We start from the raw sequence: 20,443 nt of genomic DNA on the forward strand, positions 1-20,443 counted from the left end.
TATATCTCCAGTTTTATAGAAATTTACGCATAAGAAACTCACATCATTTATGATTATATCTTATCACATTTAACTATTTACAAAAATCAGACAAGTGGTTAAGACAAGGAATAAAAATATCATATCAAAATAAAAGGAGATTGTATGAATCCTCTAAGCAAACTACTAATCATGATTTCATTATCTACATCAAAAGACACACACAAAAAGTAACCAAAGCTATTTCAGAATTTGAAAAAATAGCCTCATAAGCAAAATTAAAGCAACCAGGCAACTTCCAAAAAGAGAAATAGGACCAAGGTCAATCAATCATAGTGATATAGAACTGTTTAAAAATAACAATAAACTAACTGACCCCATTTTAGTGGCTAATGTATAAGAAACTCATAATTTATGCCTGATGAACATAAATTAGTAACAGTAGGGATCTGCCTAAAGCTTATGTTGAGGAAGATCTCATTTCTCAGTAGTAAGAAACTGTTGCCACCAGAGAGGTACAATGACAAAAGTACGAAGCAGCCACTGTAATGCTGTCAAGTGAAGACATAAACAAACCCAACACGCCCAAAGGGTCAGTTATGCACCCCATCTCTTCCTCCCGTGCATCAACAATGTGAGTGTAAATCTGGAAACACCTAACATTGTCTTACTTGCTAAATAGAGAGAACATATCGTGTGCAGCAACTGGTAAACTGTTCAAAAGAAGCAGATCGATAGCTGGGTAATCTACAATCAAGTCATTGTAAGGTGCACTAAGACATTCGTAACAAAATTTGTGTGTATGGCTGCAAGACCTAACACGGGTTAAACCTATTGAGTTCAATAATTGTGAGTTACGTTAAGAGGAGAGGGAAACCTGGCACCATTTTCGATACTGTTGTGAGTACTTCCCCAACCGTCATCAGGCAAAATGATGCTGAGCATTTTTTAGGACTGTGGTGCTAACAGATCACAGTCATAAGGAGCAAACTATCACAGGATTATACTACCAAAATCACAGGTTCAGGTAAAGTAAATAAAGCAGAAGTGAAGAGGACGACTACTGTGTAAAGTAGATAACTGAAAGTCTTTCACAATCCTTTTTGCCTTTTTGAGGACCTCAGAATTGTAACATTCACTTTGTAATATATAGCTTTTGTTCCAGACAATAAAAATCGGTATCAACTGAACTGTGATCTGCGCAATTACAGCACAAGACACAAAAATGCCTTTTATGTAGACTTCACCTCCTTGTCTACAGTTCAGAGTGGAATTATATACTTTGATGGTGAGATATTCCCATGTAACATAAAGCAAGAAATTGAGCCTCTCAACCAACTCAAATGAAAAATTAGAGACATATTTTATTAGCCTCTCATTTTATAAAATATCTGAATATGTAAAGTCATGGACTGGAAAATTCTCTTAATTACAGGGTGTGTGTTAGTGTGTGAGTGTGTGTGTGTGTGTGTGTGTGTGTGTGTGTGTGTGTGAAAACTTAAAAAAAATGAATACGCTATATGTGTCACACTTTCTGGGCCCACTGATGGTGTTTCCTTATTGCTGATGACATAATGGAGGTCGGACAAAAGTCTGCATCACGGTCCAGAGTTCGGAGATACCTCTGCTGCTCGGGCTCTCCGCCTCCCCACTACCTGCATCGCTGTAGTGACAGCCTGTGATGCACACGGCAGTGAGGAGTGTCTGTGAGGCCGAGGCTGTGGCCGCTGGCAGGATCTGGCACCTCTCGAGGTACTGGCTCGAGCAGCCACTGACTCGGAGCCGCTTTCCGGACTAGGTGATTCTCTGTGAACCACCACCGGAACGGCACTATCCGCAAGTCGACACCAAACCGAGCTCGTAGGACAGACTGAAAGTTCTGCAGTCGATTAAATAGTTCTCCTCAGCTACTAGCATCTTGCTGATGAGTTCCTGCCCCACAGCTGCCATTTGAACCTCAAACCCTCTGGTGGTGAGCAGCCACACCATCCTGGCAGATAGAAGACCAGGTTCCCACTCTTCCAGTAGCAGTTGTAAAAACACGACTCGTTACAACAGTCGAATTTTGATACTGGTAGTAATGGCTTAGTTGGTATAACACAGTGTAGCATTACGTATAGGCATCATTTCGTCCACATCTGCACCCTGTAACCCACTCTGAAGAGCATGGCACTGGGTAGTTACTAGGGTAATAGATGTCAGTGTTTCTCCCCATCCCATCTGCATAAAGAACATGGAGAGATTGCCGACTTAAATGTCGTAATATCCAAAAGTGCAGGTTTGTTTTCCTTTCAGTTTATGCTTGAATAGGCTATGGACCATTACTTACAGATATTAAGTACATCACATTATGCAGACTTTACATAGAGTTGGAGACTTTCTAAACTCTGTTATAGTGACATCAAGGTTATACATATTACAAACATTATCATTAATTTTTTTCCTATTCTTTGGAGCAGAAAGCATTCACTCATAAATACTCTCCCTTGATATCAATGGCTGTCAAGTGTTTCTGTCATGTTGTACTTTTGAGGGCAGCATTTGGTACTCCAATATGGATCTCAAATACACTGAGAGTCAGCTCGACTTCCTTCGGTACTAAATTTTGCAATCATCCCTTAACAATTTTTCAAAAATTTTTTGCATTCTTGTCGCATTAATAATTAATAACTTTATTCATGATTTCGTTAATTTTTGTGGACGCAAAATTACCAAAACCTTCTGTTGCGACTGTCTTTATAACTGTAGGAGGTAACCGTACCTGCAAGAATGCATTTATAACTGCATAGGCAAGACAGTACATTGTTTACAACTCAGACACGTATGAACACTGATACATATTGTCAGTGATCGTCTTTTTATTTTTATTATACATGTCATGTTACAGCTTCAAGTCACATGTGAAGCATCGCACAAAACATAAAATTATATTCATGGCTGAAATTCTCAGCTACTGCAGTATTATTGTTTCAGGATAAATCAATCATCAATTGCACATAAACTTTATTACGCTTTACCAGTTTCGACAAATTAATTTGCCACCTTCAGATGCTTACTTTAGCAGATACACAAGTGTGATTCAGTTATTGTAAATTGTCAAACAGTGTTTAAAATAATCATGTACAATATGTAAGTATCTGAACGGCAAAATAAAATGTATTTGCAACACAAAAGGAACATAAAGAGTGACAAATGTCTGTTATAAAATGCCAGGCTCCAAAAAATTTAAAACGTTAAAATATATTTCAAAAGTTTCACTCACCAAGAAACTTGTGAAACAATGTTCGATGTCAATATCGAAAGCTATAACTAATTGTGGCATCAACTAATAACTAGTTTAAATTTTATATGAAGGTATAAGTTACAGCAGACTGGTGACATTAGCGTGGAGAACGCTGCTTTCAAATTTTACTTTTATTTTGGTATTATTCTGCCTTCCCCCTTGCATTTATAATTTATTAAAGACATGCATACTTTAAATTATGATTACAGACAGTCAAGTTGTAAGACATTATTAAAATAAGTATAATTGTATGATACTGGCATTAACTTTTCATATGGGGACATTTAGCCCACGTGGCGTTTTACCTAAACTTGATGCCAGGTATTCATCGAATCTCTTAATAATAACTATACAACAGCCACATGAAACTTTAGTATTAAATACTTTTGACATTACCAGAAAGTTGTGATTACAGGAGTAATATTTGCTGTTATAATTAAACATATATAACAAGTAGCCTTCATCCGATCTATGATACACAGAATCTTGAAGTTACCTTTTGATGATGATGAAATTAAGGAAGAGCTTAAAACTATTATGAAAGTATGTCAAGCAGATTGGTACAGAAATAGTGACGTCGTAAAATGTATAAGAAAATTAAACGAAGGAAAAGTGCCTGACGAATGATGCATCAGAGTAATAAATGATACACAGTGTTAACATTCACTGGCTCACATCCTGAAAGTATTGCTCACAGCCTCAAGAATGCTATGTCACCATAGGCTTTCAAACCAGAGGTAGCCTGTGAAATAAGCTGCACTACAAGAATTGAAAAAAATGCAACAAATACTGCAACTCAGGAATGTACCAAGAAAACTGCAATGATTGTGACAAGTTTTGTATAGGACAAACAGGAAAGCATGGAAGTGTTGTATAGAGCCCCAAAGGGCATGCCTTAAACATACTGGAGGATCTAGAAATTCTTATTCACAAAAACAGAGCTCCACAAACAATATCACACAAACATATTGAAATCCGCCCTAACTCATTTTTTGATATTTTCAAGAATTGCTAGTGTGACATAAGGCGACTGTGGCATGCTCTCCCACTGCTGACTATGGTACACCTCACCTCACCTCGCTTCTATGGGCCACCAAAGCTGCCACTGATTGCACGGCAAACAACCTAACTCGAGAAGCAAGTTGCTAGTTCTTACACAAGACAGGGTGGCCTTCGAAAATATTTGAATTTAATAATCAAATTGTTTTATTTTTTACAAAATATTTTGTCAAATTTTACATATTTTAGTGCATTCTTTGGTGAAGTTTCGGTTCATTTACTTGTTATACACACACAATTATAACAGAAAATACTGTTCTTACAATCATAACTTTCTGTTAATGTTAATGGTATTTAATACTAAAGTTTCATATGGCTTTTGTATAGATATTATTAACAGATGCAATGAATACTCACTGCCACATTTAAGTAAACTCCACATGGACTAAATGTCTCAATCCAATATGGTAATGCCATTACTATACAATTATACTCATTTTAATAATGTTTTCTAATTTGACAGTGTATATTTGTAATTTAAAGTATGCCTAGCTTTTATTAATGATAAATGCAAGGAGCAAAATAGCACGGTAATAAAATAAATGAAAAATTTAAACGCGGAATTCGTCACACTAGTGCTAACTGTTGGCCAGAACTTATATCTCTGTATAACTTTTAAACCAGTTGTTAGGTATAGATTTAAGACTGACACTGAACCTTGTTTTGCAAGTTTAAAGTTTCTCGGTGTGTAAGCATTTTAAAATATTATTTTTATTTTTTACATTTCTTGGAGTTTGATTATGTATAGCAAACGCACATAACTCTTTAATGTTCCTTTCATCTTGATTCCAGATACCTGTCACTGGCATATGCTGATACATTGAGATAAATAAATACATTTTATTTAGTGATCTACGCAGTTTTAGTCATAAAATGTTCACAACTATGGTGGATTTGTATGGGAAATTTGTTTCCTTTATTGGCACTTTTACAGAGCATGTTTAATCAATACATCAGTTCTTGCTTTCTTCCTTTCTGCTCATGTTAATTTCATGTGTTCTGATTTCTGTCTTCAGAACTCCTCGATGTTATGAGGCTGCTTTCTCTTTCTCTCTTGTTCTTCCCTGAAGATTACCTTAAATCAATACATCAGCTCTTGCTTTCTTCCTTTCTGCTCATGTTAATTTCATGTGTTCTGATCTCTGTCTTCAGAGCTCCTCGATGTTATGAGGCTGCTTTCTCTTTCTCTCTTGTTCTTCCCTGAAGATTACCTTCTGGATTTTGTTCCTGTATAAGTTACTGTTGTGTGTGTCCATTATCTCAATGTTTGCATCTTTGTTGTCATTTAGAGTCATTGTAAACTGTGCTGGTTGTCCTTTAAGCTTCATTATTTTAGTAAACATTTGTTTTGTGAGCCTGAGATTTTCCATGCTCGCCAAATGTCCAAAGATTGACATTCTTCTTTTGCATATACTATGTATTATGTTCTCTAAATGTTTGTAGATTTCTTTGTTGGGTTGTGGTCTATTGTATTCAGTTCCTGTTGTTCTTGGGCCAAGTATGCCTCTAACCAGTCTCCTTTCCATTTTCATTACTTTATTTATCCTATATTTTGGTACTAGGTTTAGTGTTTTGGCATCATACAGAGCCACTGTTCTCGTCAGTGTATTGTAGTGTTTAATTTAGGTGTCCCATGATAATGGCTTCTTCTTGTGATCTGATGATCTGGAATGCAGTGTTCATCTTTTTTATTCTTATTTCTGGAATTTCTTTCTCATTACTGTTTTTAGTTAGCCACTCACCTAAATGTTTGAATGAATTGACTTTCTTGATTTTGATTTGATTTAAGAGTAGCTTCCCCGGCACTTTTTACATTTGTTAAAAACTCTTGTCTTTGTGAAAGAAATTTGTAAACTGACTTTCCTTGCTTGCTCAGTTAGGTTTTCTATTTGGATTTTAACATTCTCAGTATGTATGTGATCAGGGCAATGTCATCTGTGAATGCCAAGTGATCTAGACATCATTTATAATACGTTTCAGTCTCAAAAGAAGAAGAACAATTATTATCACTGAAGGAGAGAACCTTAACCCCAAAAATGCCAATCCACTCTGCAGATGGAATTGTTAATTTGTCAACATTGACCCTTTCAGAACCAGAAGAAAAGTTATTATCAAAAGGCCGCAAATACACTCCAGACATGATAACAAAACCTCAAGTGTTAGGCCATCTTAAGGCAGATCTGGAACTAGCCCTACAGAAAGATATAGTAATGAAAGTGTAGTGTGTAGAAGAAATCAAGCAGGCACAGAAACAACAAGCACAATATCAGAAGAACAATGATTTCTTAGTCATCAAGGAACTTAAAACTAGGACTGAAACCAGTAATGTGATTGTGACTAGGGCAGATAAAGTATGGACTGTAGTGCTGTTAAATAAAACAGATTACACAGGCAGAGGAGAGGATTTTTTTCCAGTCAGTGCAGCTACAAAAACCACAATGACATCCAACAGCTAGTTACAATGATCAGGCTAAACAGGTAGTAAACAAGTGCTCCAACATCCTTCCTGAAGATGCCTGTAAGATCATGCTGGAAATGAAACCCAGGGCACCACAGCTACATGGTTTACCGAAGCTCCACAAAGCAGAAGTGCCAATCTATCCTGTGGTATCTGCAATACAAGCTCCAGTACACAAGATTACCAGGAGAATGAACACCATCTTGAAGAAGAAACTAAACTTCAAAGGGAAATTTAGCATTAAGAACGATTTAGATTCAGTTAACAAATTAATGGACATTAAGGTTCCAACAAACACAAAATTAGTCTATTTTGATTGCATAGCTTGTTCACATATATTCCAGTGAAAGACTGTGTAGGTATTATGTCAAAATCATTGATTCACACAACATAAATCCTGAAGAGCAGCTAAGCACTGTTAGTACATAGGAATGTTGTTTAAATCAAAATTACTTCTGCTTTCAAGGGAGCTATTATCACCAAGCATATGGTCTGGCAATGGGCTCACCATTATTCCCCTTACTAGCTGAAATTTTCATGGACAAGTGGGAGACTGATTTTCTTAAAAGAGGAACACTGGAAAAACATGTTTGGTATTGGTACAGACATATACAGGGTGAGTCGCATAAGACGTAACACCCCCATTATTCTGGGGCGATTGCACGTCTTGACAAGCGGTGTTCAGCGAAACATAGCCGACTATGGGGCACATACTTTGGTACATGCACAATAATCACAACGTTTATATTGACCGAGATAATGAGACAAGTACATGTTTTTTAAATGGGATGCTATACTTTTTTTACCATCATTCGAACGCTCTGGAAAAGATGCGTATAGTGATGTAACGCATGTTGCTATTGTGATTCAAACTTTGCTTAAAAGATGCTGGGAAATCTTGTAAATTGAAGGTCGCTACATAGGTAAATCCTCATCTGCGCTCTTCACAATACAACATAGGTACAAGGATGGCAAATCGTATTTTGTATTTAACTGTGGCACATGCTAGCCAATTGCATATCTAAAGGGGATTATGAGAACTATGCCAAATGCATGGACATTCCCAGGCTGAAATGAATAGTTATTGTGTGAACATAGCAACCGCTTTGTCATGCAGTTTCTCATTTAAGCTTTGCCCCCTTCCTGCTTACATGCCACACCTGAGGCACAGTAAGCCGCTGATAATGTTATTGATGGATGCGTCATGGGAAACTCTTCACCGGGTGACGCCTGAGTGTGTCTGTGGGGTAACAAAGTGTCTGCTGTGAAACTACTGTTTCCACAGATAGTAATGGACATTATAATTAGAGAGAATACATATTTGATAAGATAATCATTTTATTCACATTCATATGCTGACCACCTCCCACCAAACAATACGACAGAAGGACAACCTACGTGGTATACATACTGTCCACACATGTTATATTTATAATTCAAGGATGTTACTGGTCATGGACACATATCATTTAATAATACATTGGTACCTTCACAATTCATAGTGTTCTTAACAAAACATGGCATTGTACTTTACTTAAGCATGTACTCAAATGGTTTACCCTCGACTGCAAGACACATCTGTAATCAATGTTCAAGATAATGGGTAAGAGATGAAAGGCCAGTGGATGATATGGTGGAGCAAGCTGTGACGATTCGGTGGCGCATGTCATCTGGCATTGTTGGAGCTTCGCGGTGGACCGCATCTTTAAGAGATGAAAGGCCAGTGGATGATATGGTGGAGCAAGCTGTGACGATTCGGTGGCGCATGTCATCTGGCATTGTTGGAGCTTCGCGGTGGACCGCATCTTTCAGTGTTCCCCACAAAAAGAAATTAAGAGGAGTCAAAGCAGGGGACCTGGCAGGCCATTTTACTGCAGCATTCTGTCCAATCCAGCGGTCAGGAAATGTCTCATTCAATATTTGACTTGCAACACATGAGGAGAGAGCTGGGCAGCCGTTGTGTTGGATCCGCATACACAGGCGCTCATTGAGTGGTATCTCCTCTAGCAGAAGGGGTAGAATGTTCCTAAGAAAGTTTCCATACTTACTTCCATTTAATACTCCTGTAATGAAATAAGGTCCTACGATGTAATTTCCTACAATGCCACACCACAATGATGCCACTTCTTCTTTAACTGAGCAGCTCCTCATTTGGCCTCACATTGGCTGAGTTGAACTCACAACAGACCTCCCTAACTAAGGAAAAATTTGAGGAGGTGCCAGGAATTGAACCTGGCTCCTTCAGCATCAAAGGCAATGACGCTAACTGATCGGTTAAAGTGGCAGTACTCATACATTTCCAGAACAGTTTTAAAATTAATAAAGAAAGTGAACAATCAATTGATTGTCTCATAAGAGGAAGTAAATACTAACAAAGAGATAGAGGGGCTGGCCAGTACTTACCTCAGCTCAGTATAGCCGATAGATACACAAAACAGAACAGAAAATTTACATTCTTAGCTTTCGGAACTTTGTTCCTTCATCAGGGAGGAGGGAGGGGAAAAAAGGGAAGAAGAGAAAGTGGATTCAGTTACTCACAACCCAGGTTATGAAGCAACAGGGAGGGTAGTAAGGATGGAGGCATGGTCGTCAGAGAGAAGCCAAAAATATTCTACTGTAAGTATTGCGCCAGCTTGAAACCAAAGAGGATGCATACAGAAGTAAAGAGGTATATAGTATAAAGATAAACACAACTATGTAGGAAGAAAAGATGTGTGAATGGCTAAAGAGGAGAGGGAAAAAGGAGAAGACTGAAGAGTAAATGGGAGTGAGGTTGGTTAACGTAGGTTCAGTCCAGAGGGATGGCGGGATGAAAGGATGTGTTGGAGTGCAAGTTCCCACCTCCGCAGTTCCGAGGGACTGGTGTTGGGTGGGAGAAGCCAAATGGCACGTACGGTGTATCAGGTTCCTAGGTCCCTGGAATTATGCTGAAGGGCATGCTCTGCTACTGGGTATTGGACACCTGCTAGGCGGACACTGTTTTTCAACACGAGTGGGCGTGCAGCACACTTCGTACGCGTGTTTAGAATAACTGTCTTTACATTACCAAGGTAAACATGTAATATCAAAATCACAGTTTATTCTTAGTTTATTTCAACAATGAGAAAATAAACCTACGTAATATGAACTAAACCACTATTTTATTAAACAATAACGAAATAAACTTTCACTATAGCACTCTGTTGCCAAGGACAGGTGTTACAGCGACAATAACGATCCACTCTAAGCATTAAGCAGTGCAGTTGCATCAGATCCCAGCCAGCCACTTATTTGATCACTAATTATCTCGTAGACAACTGCCTCAATGTGGGATTATGTTGCTAGTTCATAATCAGGGTTATTTTTTCCCATGAGTCGTAAATTTTTTCTTGACTTGCTCCCTTTGTATTTTATATAACTGCCGCTCACACTTCTTGGCAGATTAAAACTGTGTGCCGGACCGAGACTCGAACTCGGGACCTACCATCTGAGCTACCTAAGCACTACTGACGACGCGTCCTCACAGCTTTACTTCTGCCAGTACCTCGTCACCTACCTTCCAAATTTCACAGAAGCTCTTCTGCGAACAGGTCGTGAGTCGTGCTTGGGTGGCTCAGACGGTAGAGCACCTGCCCGCGAAAGAAAAAGGTCCCGAGTTCGAGTCTCGGTCTGGCACACAGTTTTAATCTGCCAGGAAGTTTCATATCAGCGCACACTCTGCTGCAGGGTGAAAATCTCATTCTGGAATAATGAAGGAATAGGTATGGGTTTGCAGTTCTGAAACAACAAACGAACCGTGCAGGATCATTTTATTTTTGACTGGCACACTTTATACACAGGCATGCCCACTTGAGGGGTTAATAAAATCTCTACCAGCTGCTTCTCTTTGCTGATGTGTACTTTCGACATACTTAGCAGTTTTACTTCATAGTGGGAGCTATAGAGCAATGTGAATGAGTGAGTGAACGAGTGTAGTGTCTAAACCTCTGTACCAAATTAGTCGATAATGTAAAATAAATAATGAAAAATGACGTAAATGGTAAAGTGAGGAAGTACTAACACCGCGGTGGTGAAACCTGGGACACGAGCTGGTCATCTCCAGAGACGTCGGAGCACTTGCCGGCTGCGCAGTCCTGCTGGCGGTCTGCCGCAGAGGAGGGCAGGTGGGGGTGGGGGTGGGGGTGGGGGTGCAGCGACCGCTCCCACTCCCGCTCGACGTCGTGCCGGTAGCTGGCGGCGCCCACGTGGGCCAGCGCCGGCGGGGGCGGCTTCTCCCTCTCGAACCTCTGGGACACCGTGTACAGCGGGCCCACTTCGTCGAACTTCGGTTCGGAGTTTATGTTGTAGTCGCCACGTACGTATTCATCACGACTCCGATCCCTCAAGTAGTCACTGTAACAGTACATTCGTCTCTATTAAAATCAGTCTCGTATCGGAACCAACCGCTACAACTCACAGACTCCGCAAGATATCTCGGGGTATTCCTTGACAAACACCTAAACTATAAGACTCATCTTCAGCACCTACTAAACAAAACAAGATGAAGACAACACCTCAACAGACAAGTCCACGGCCGACTGTATGGATGTTCCACCAGGACAGCCATACACACGTACAAAACATACATCAGACCTATTTACGAATACGCCTCAGCGCCATTAGTCGGTATACCGATGACTATAGCAAAAAAAAAAAAAAAAAAACTATACGCAACAGAGCGACAACTATTGCGCAGCATCGCAAAACTACCACCTCGCACCCCAATCAACGAAGTATACCATATCGCAGACATAACACCGCTCCAGACAAAGCTCGCCAAACTCAGAGCAAGATATGGATCCCATATCCCCCACAAAAGACGAGACATGGAAGACATACCGACAAACAAACCACCAACGACACGACGACCAAAATTAAAATACATCTATCCAGCGCGTACAGTAGCTCGAAACACCTCCACAATATTCCCCGACCTAGAACCAACAATGACACAACTGACTCATTTTGAAACAACCCCACCTCACCTAGACGAAAGACCATAACAAAAGCCCATGACATGAAGTATAACGCACCAAAACCCACATCCAAAACACCGCAACGGCTCCACACCGCACAAAACACACAAGTATCACACAGAAAAACACAACATCAACACACACAAAACACAACAATAGAGAACATGAACAATCATGTTGTTGTTGTGGTCTTCAGTCCTGAGACTGGTTTGATGTAGCTCTCCATGCTACTCTATCCTGTGCAAGCTTCTTCATCTCCCAGTACTTACTGAAACCTACATCCTTCTGAATCTGTTTAGTGTATTCATCTCTTGGTCTCCCTCTACGATTTTTACCCTCCACGCTGCCCTCCAACACTAAATTCGTGATCCATTGATGCCTCAGAATATGTCCTACCAACCGATCCCTTCTTCTAGTCACGTTGTGCCACAAGCTCCTCTTCTATCCAATTCTATTCAATACCTCTTCATTAGTTATGCGATCTACCCATCTAATCTTCAGCATTCTTCTGTAGCACCACATTTCGAAAGCTTCTATTCTCTTCTTGTCTAAACTATTTATCGTCCATGTTTCACTTCCACACACGGCTACGCTCCAAACAAATACTTTCAGAAACGACTTCCTGACACTTAAATCTATACTCGATGTTAACAAATTTCTCTTCTTCAGAAACGCTTTCCTTGCCATTGCCAGTCTATATTTTATATCCTATCTACTTCGACCATCATCAGTTATTTTGCTCCCCAAATAGCAAAACTCCTTTACTACTTTAAGTGTCTCATTTCCTAATCTAATTCCCTCAGCATCACCCGACTTAATTCGACTACATTCCATTATCCTCGTTTTGTTTTTGTTGATGTTCATCTTATACCCTCCCTTCAAGACACTGTCTGTTTCGTTCAACTGCTCTTCCAAGTTCTTTGCTGCCTCTGACAGAATTACAATGTCATCGGCGAACCTCAACGTTTTTATTTCTTCTCCATGGATTTTAATACCTACTCCGAATTTTTCTTTTGTTTCCTTTACTGCTTGCTCAATATAGAGATTGAATAACATCGGGGATAGGCTACAACACTGTCGCACTCTCTCCCCAACCACTGCTTCCCTTTCATACCCCTCGACTCTTATAACTGCCATCTGCTTTCTGTACAAATTGTAAATAGCCTTTCGCTCCCTGTATTTTACCTCTGCCACCTTTATAATTTGAAAGAGAGTATTCCAGTCAACATTGTCAAAAGCTTTCTCCAAGTCTACAAATGCTAGAAACGTAGGTTTGCCTTTCCTTAATCTTTCTTCTAAGATAAGTCGTAAGGTCAGTATTGCCTCACGTGTTCCAGTGTTTCTACGGAATCCAAACTGATCTTCCCCGAGGTTGGCTTCTACTAGTTTTTCCATTCGTCTGTAAAGAATTCGTGTTAGTATTTTGCAGCTGTGACTTATTAAACTGATAGTTCGGTAATTTTCACATCTGTCAACACCTGCTTTCTTTGGGATTCGAATTATTATATTCTTCTTGAAGTCTGAGGGTGTTTCGCCTGTCTCATACATCTTGCTCACCAGATGGTAGAGCTTTGTCAGGACTGGCTATCCCAAGGCCGTCAGTAGTTCTAATGGAATGTTGTCTACTCCCTGGGCCTTGTTTCGACTCAGGTCTTGCAGTGCTCTGTCAAACTCTTCATGCAGTATCGTATCTCCCATTTCATCTTCATCTACATCCTCTTCCATTTCCATAATATTGTCGTCAAGAACAATCACAGACTAAGGAAAATATTGTAATACCCAACTCTGAGTACTGTAGTAACAGGAAAGGAGAACCTGTAACGTAGAAGTAAGTGAAAACACAAAAATACGAACACCACAACACATAACACTCCTACACAAGCAAGCAGGGAAAAAAACAATGTAAACCATTACTCAATGACACATCACTTATCTATTTTTATTTCAATTATTTTAATTTATAATGTTACCAATCACCTATTTATATGTTAATGAACCAAAAAAAAACAATATTACGTATAGCATGTATTCAAAAATATGTGTTATGTACAATAAATAAAATAAAGATGTAAACCTCTGGCTGATGAAGGGCACTGAGATAAGCCTTAAAACAGCCCGCCTTCTCCCCTCAGGAGAAGAAATGAAATGCGCTAAAAAAAAAAAAAAAAATAAATAAAAAGAAATTGTATACTACTGTAAACAAATTAGTACACCCTTCTATAGAATTCTAATTACTCACAATTTACTGTCGTAGCGGTGCATATGTAGTACACGAAATGACTGTATTCACACATCGACATCACAAGCGGTTAGCAGGTATCGAACCGTGCCCAAACACCCATTTAGTACGTGGTGTAGCTTCCGTGGGTAGCAGGCACTGACTCTGACAACCAGCCAGTCGTACAGAAGGCGAATTGGTCGATTTGTCGGTGCACTTCTGTGAGAATTGTTGGTCGATGAGTCTCACAAGTCTCTTCTCGTCCCAACATATCCTACACGTGCTAGAAGGGAGACAAAACTGCAGACTGCGCTGGCCAGGGAAGTTGCTGCATATCCTACACAGCGTGTCGAGTTTCACAGGCTGCGTGTGGGTGTGTACTACCCTGCTGGAACAACTCATCACCTTTGTGTTGCAAGAACGCGACTAATAACAGGCCGTACATATCTCCAGAAATGCCAAAGGTGAAAGAGAGTTGCAGCTTATCACACCACAGACTATAAGGCCCGGGGTGACAGCGCTCACCAGGTCTATGTCGTACGCATAAACAACCGTCACTAGCGTACAAGCAGAATCTGTTTTCATCGGCGAAGACTTCAGTGCACCATTCAAAACGGACACTGTAACACCACCAGTCGAGCCGCGTATCCCCTATTAGAGAGTAGACACATATGGCACTCTGGTAGCTGCGCCACTATGCTATGTGTCGGCAGACAACATCCACACCATTACGAGCACATCAACTGTCCTCCTGGTGGCGCGTGCGTCATCGGATCAAAATCTACGTCATCTTTCCAGGTATACTAATTTCTTTTCCCTCAGTAGTGTATGTAGACTTTTCAAAAACAATTTAACTTGATAATTGCTACATAATTAGACCTGCATGCATTAAAATGATGCCATAAACAAGAATGGACATTTAACAACCACATTGAGTAGCTTCCTAAAATTTTTATGTGGCTGTCTGCAACTTGGAAAGCTGTCAAATCGAGAGGTGACAACTTTCTTTATAAATTTTGTATATTCAACTGGTATCAGAGACACAAAAATCTTTTAAAGATTCAACCACACAAATGCGTACTGTCAATACCCTAACAATTTTCAGTTGTGTGCTCAAGTTACAGTCACAAATAATGGGCCTTGTGGCCAGTGAATACCCAACTGTTCTTAACAGTTTGTTAACTAGTTATTTTGTGTGCAAGTGGTCCAGAACAGTTTGGGATTTTTGCACTGTCTCTTATTAAGAGAAACAATGAGAATCTTCCAAAGTATTCATTCATTTTGCTTATGGAACAATAGTCAAGTGATAATGGCTGGACAGATAAGGCAAATGCTATTGCTGTATACATAATCCAATATTTTGAGCACTTTTTTTGATTAGAAGTCGTGGCAGAGTGCAAACTGAAAGAAAGATCCAGTTCATTATATCATACACTAGAAAGTGTAAAAAATAAATCTACGTCCATAATCCTAGTCAAAACTTTCATCAAAGCAGTATGTTGACAGTCCTCTTCCGCAACCAACCATAATTTGGTTTTGGTTTATATTACCGGAAAAGCACCTTTACCAGTTTTGAATGTATACATGCATTGTCTGATGGGATAAGTGCTTTTATTGAAACGCACAGGTACAGTGGTTACCCGTACATAGATGAGAGATGGCTGCCCAGAACACATGTTTCCAGAATCTTTCTATCTCCTCTGATTTCGTTCACATTTTTGCAGTGACACAATTCAAGATTGTCATTTGATGACACATATTACCTACACGTCACGTATTTTGACTCACTTTCAAACATACAAAAACAAATACAGTGTAATTGTGGGGCATTTGATTGTCAAAAGTGGTGTGGCACAGCCGTACAACACAAATTCATGACGATTCAGGAAATGGAGGCATACATTACTGCTAATATATACGTAACAACATTTAATTAAGTATTCATCATTAATAGATATATTAATGTGTGTTATTATGTACAAAGGTATATTATATATAAAACTGTTAATATTAGCATAAAAATCCAAATATCTCTTGCACACTGTGCAGCTGTAGATGAAAATGGATCAATAAATCTAATCTAAATCTAAGATGGCAGAAGGTACACAGGCTGTGGCAAAACGCTCCGCATTTATCGATAACTTTATCTGTACCAAGAGTCTCTTGTGTACTGAAAAAGTTATAAAAGGACCCCGAATATGCTTAACATTTCAGAAATGGAGCCACTATGAATGTTTCACGCGAGTCGATAATAAGGAAATAACGTGTGTGAATGTTACGAAGTGTAATGGTCGTGAATCGGCAATTCAAATGTGCATTGAAGGTGGCAATTCAAAAGTTGCATTGAAGGTGCGGAACTTTCTGTGTCAGAATCACTGCTCAGTAAATTAAAAGACGCCACAAATTACGGCAAGATGCGTGAAGATACATTAATCTATATTACACAAAACTCTGTGAAATCGAGAAGTAATGAACCGTCGCAAGACACTGTGTGCTATTCAAATTTACGTCCTATGCTTAAACTGATGAATGATCATGTACCACCACGTAACAGTGACAAAACTTCGACGCCTAGTATAACTAATTCAAAGCTTATAAAGAACACAAAGAATGTCAAGGCAGCACTTGCCTATGTAAAGAGCCGAGGAATAAACGTGAAATCAGTATAAATTCCGACAGTCATGGCAGAGGAATCACGACCATTTTACGAAATGATCACAGTGTAAACGCCACCAATGTCATCAAACCAGGAGCTCCTATGTGTGAAGTCGTTAAGAATTGCTCCAATAAAGGATGGATGAACTCAAAGAAAAGAAGCCACTAGATGCTTAATGAAAACACTGAGTTCACGGGACAAGCAAACAACGATTGTTGTGGGAATTCCACACAGGCACGACCTTCCAGATTTCTCCTGTGCGAACAAAGAGATCCAGAAACCCAACAGATTGTACTACAAAATCTGCCAACCCTTTCAGAACGCATTATTTCTCCCTACAGGGAACATGGGCCGTGAATTCTTTACCAGACATGGCATGCACTTTCAATAGGAAGGGAAAATCATTCCTCAGTAAAAAAAATCGTGGAAATTTTGAGAAGTGCTCATTGCACACTTGATTTAACAACCATTCCTCTACCTCAGACAGTACTAACAGTTTCACAGAACGCTAATCATAGTCAATAAAAGTGCAGTGAAGTGTCCCAAACCACAGAATCAGAAGATTGCTCCCACACTGACAGTAGGCCTACATAATCAGTGTTAACACCAGATACCTTTCAAGGAAGATACCCAAGAAAAAAGCATTGTGAATACAGGTGCAGAGGTCCCAGCTTCTGTTATAAATACAGGAGAAACAACACCAGTAGGGCAGAACGAAAAGTGTACCGCCTTTACACCTGAATGATTTTTTAGTAGAGAACAGAGCAAAGAAGAGCAACACAAGGTAAACAGGGTCGGGACTTTATTTCAGGTGAGTGGTTCATCAGAAATGACTAAAAGCAGTAGCTGCAGTAAGTAAATTAAATCCAACCTTCTGCCATTTCATATAATGTATCATAATGTTCAGTCTCTGACTAACAAATTGCAAGAACTAGAAATAATACTGTGTTCTAACCTAAATGTTGATGTTATCTGCATAACAGAACATTGGTTAGAAGAACCGCAAATAGAAACACTAAAGATCCCTGGGTTTTCCCTAATAAGTTCATTTTGCAGGTCTTATTATAAACATGGAGGGATAGCTATCTTTGACAAGCAGAATTTAAGGTATAAAGCAATTCAAACATATCCTGAACTGAATAAAGAAAAAGTCTTTGAAATGGCGGCTACTGAACTTACTGACATTTAACTACTTGTTATAACTATATACAGATCCCATGATACTGACACAGAATTCCTGTGCAAATTTGAAATGATTTTAAATATTGTACAACTGAAGAAAAATAAAATCATTTGTGGAGACTTCAACATAGACTTTTTGAAACCTGCAAACTACAAAGATGAATTACTATATGTGACAAAGAGTTAATCACTCGGCATAATAAAACTGCACCAGATCAAATTTTTATTCAAGACACCTTTTCTCCATACAGTAGTGAAGCAGTTAAGATAGGACACAGTAATCATGAGGCTGTGTTGTTATCGCTGGAATTATGTTCAGAGAAAATATCTCCTACTAAAATAACTGAGTGCAGGGATTTCAGCGATGGCAGTATAGCAAACTTTTGCAACATATTAAGCTGAGAAATATGGGATGAAGTGTTCCATGAAACAGATGTAAAAAGAATGTTTGATAACGTTCATGGATCAAATAAGTACTATTTTACATAGTCTCCCCACTAAAGCAACGTAAATTAAAACCAACCAGGAACAAAAGTTGGATTACTAAAGGCATAAAAATCTCTAGTGCAAGGAAAAGATTTCTAAATTTGTATAAAAAACAGCATATCATTAGAAATGCAAAATTATATCAAAGAATGCAGTAAGATCTACCACAAAGGTATTAAAGAGGCAAAGAAAAGGGGAAATGATGAATATACCCACAAATCAAAAAACAAAACACGGACCGCATGGAACATCATCAGATCTGAAACACACACAAAACCAGTGGCAAAAAATATTAACTTAAATCTGGAAAACAAACAAGTATCTGATGCTACCTCGGCAGTTAATATTTTCAATGAGTACTTTGGTAAAGCTGCAAATGATCTTGTCCAAAGTAACTTTCAGAATACTAATATGCACTACATTGAGAACTGTAAACCTCCTATGGGGTTATGTTTCTCAAGCAGGTCACACAGATTTAGCACATACTGGCAATGAGCTCATTAAAGAAACTTTCATTGTGGTTTTGATGAGATTACAGATTGTATTATAAACTAAACAAGATATCATATTATAGAACCTGTAAAGCATATTGTTAATCACTCCTTTTCCAGAAGTACCTTTCCAAATCTTCTAAAGATTGCAAAAGTTACCCCTTGCACAAATAGGGAGCCACAGACAATGTTAACAATTACAGACCTGTAGCACAAATTAGTTTGCTATAGTTTGTTAACAAAAACTCATTGCTGTCAAATCTTCAGCATGGCTTAAGGCAAACTAGATCCACAACCACAGTAGTCTATGAATATTTGCACTCCATTCTAAAAGCTGTAGATGAAAAGGAAATGGCCACTGGAATATTCTTGGACCTATCCAAAGCATTTGACTTTTTAGATGATGGTATCCTACTATGTAAGCTGGAAAGAAAGGGAATTAGAGGTATTCCAAATGAATGGATTAGATCATATCTTACTAGCCGGCAACAAAAAAGTTGTTCTCAAAGAAGACACAATAACTGAAAATATTTCAAGAAGAACTACATACACATCAGAAGAAACTACAATAAAATAAGGTGTGCCACAAGGATCAGCATTTGGACATATCCTCTTTCTTTTGTATAGTGATGACCTGAATGACACTGTCCATGCCAAACATAAAACTTTATTTTCAGATGATACCGGTATTTTGATTACAGGGTCAGACCAAAAAGAGCTTCAATTAACTACAGATGCATCATTGCTGGAGCTAACACACTGGTTTAAAAAAAAATAAACCTATAATTAACACTGGGAAAACGGTCATGAACTTTCATATATCCCACTATAAACAACAAAATGAACATAAATTGAAAATAAACAACAAAATCGTAAAATTAGTTGATGATGTTAAGTTCCTAGGAATATATCTACAGAGTGATCTCAAGTGGAATACACACATTAAAGCTCTTACAACCAAGCTATCATCAATCTGTTACATGCCATGGATATTAAGCACAAGCTGTAATACAGAAATAGTAATACAGGCATATCACGCGCATTTTCAGTCAGCAGTCCGATATGGAATGATATTCTGGGGGAATGCACCCGATAGTCTATCTGTTTTAAAAACCCAGAAACGAGCTATCAGAATCATCTGCAACATAAAGAGGCAAGGTTCATGTCGCTCTCTTTTTCCTACTCTAAAGATACTGAACCTTCCATGCCTATATATATTTGAAACAATAGTCTTTGTAAGAAAATATCTAAGAACCTCGAATGTCTATCAGCTGAACAGCTCTGTGCACAATTACACAACAAGAAATGGCAGTAACATTCATGTCTCATATGCCAGACCATCAGCCTACCAGAAGAGTGTCCTTCATAGAGGCACATAAATGTATAACCGCCTTCCTAACAACATCAAGTTGGTAAAGCAAGATAGCTTGTTAAAAAAAATGCTGAAGTCATATCCGATGGACCACAGTTTCTACTCTGTAAATGAATACCTCTCAGGATGAAACAGACTTTTATAATGTTAAATTAATAAACAGTTTATGGAAATTATTTGTTTATTAAAGTGTACTAGTTGTACATGTAACATTGTAATAATGTAGATATTTGTAGTCCACAGCATTGTATTGATCTTATTTATG

At 38.7% G+C, this 20,443-nt stretch overlaps 1 protein-coding gene across 8 annotated transcripts in view; it reads right to left on the reverse strand.

Annotated features, from left to right (window-relative positions):
* LOC126460875 (putative FERM domain-containing protein FRMD8P1) overlaps positions 1 to 20,443 on the reverse strand; it is a 330,902-nt gene that overhangs the window by 139,653 nt on the left and 170,806 nt on the right. For all 8 annotated transcript variants that reach the window (XM_050095951.1, XM_050095952.1, XM_050095953.1 and 5 more), the window contains one exon: positions 10,819 to 11,150. In XM_050095951.1, coding sequence (XP_049951908.1) covers positions 10,819 to 11,150 — 332 coding nt within the window. The remainder of the gene's footprint in view (positions 1 to 10,818; positions 11,151 to 20,443) is intronic.

The sequence above is a fragment of the Schistocerca serialis genome, chromosome 1 (genome assembly GCF_023864345.2).
Source record: "Schistocerca serialis cubense isolate TAMUIC-IGC-003099 chromosome 1, iqSchSeri2.2, whole genome shotgun sequence".
Lineage (NCBI taxonomy): Eukaryota > Metazoa > Arthropoda > Insecta > Orthoptera > Acrididae > Schistocerca > Schistocerca serialis.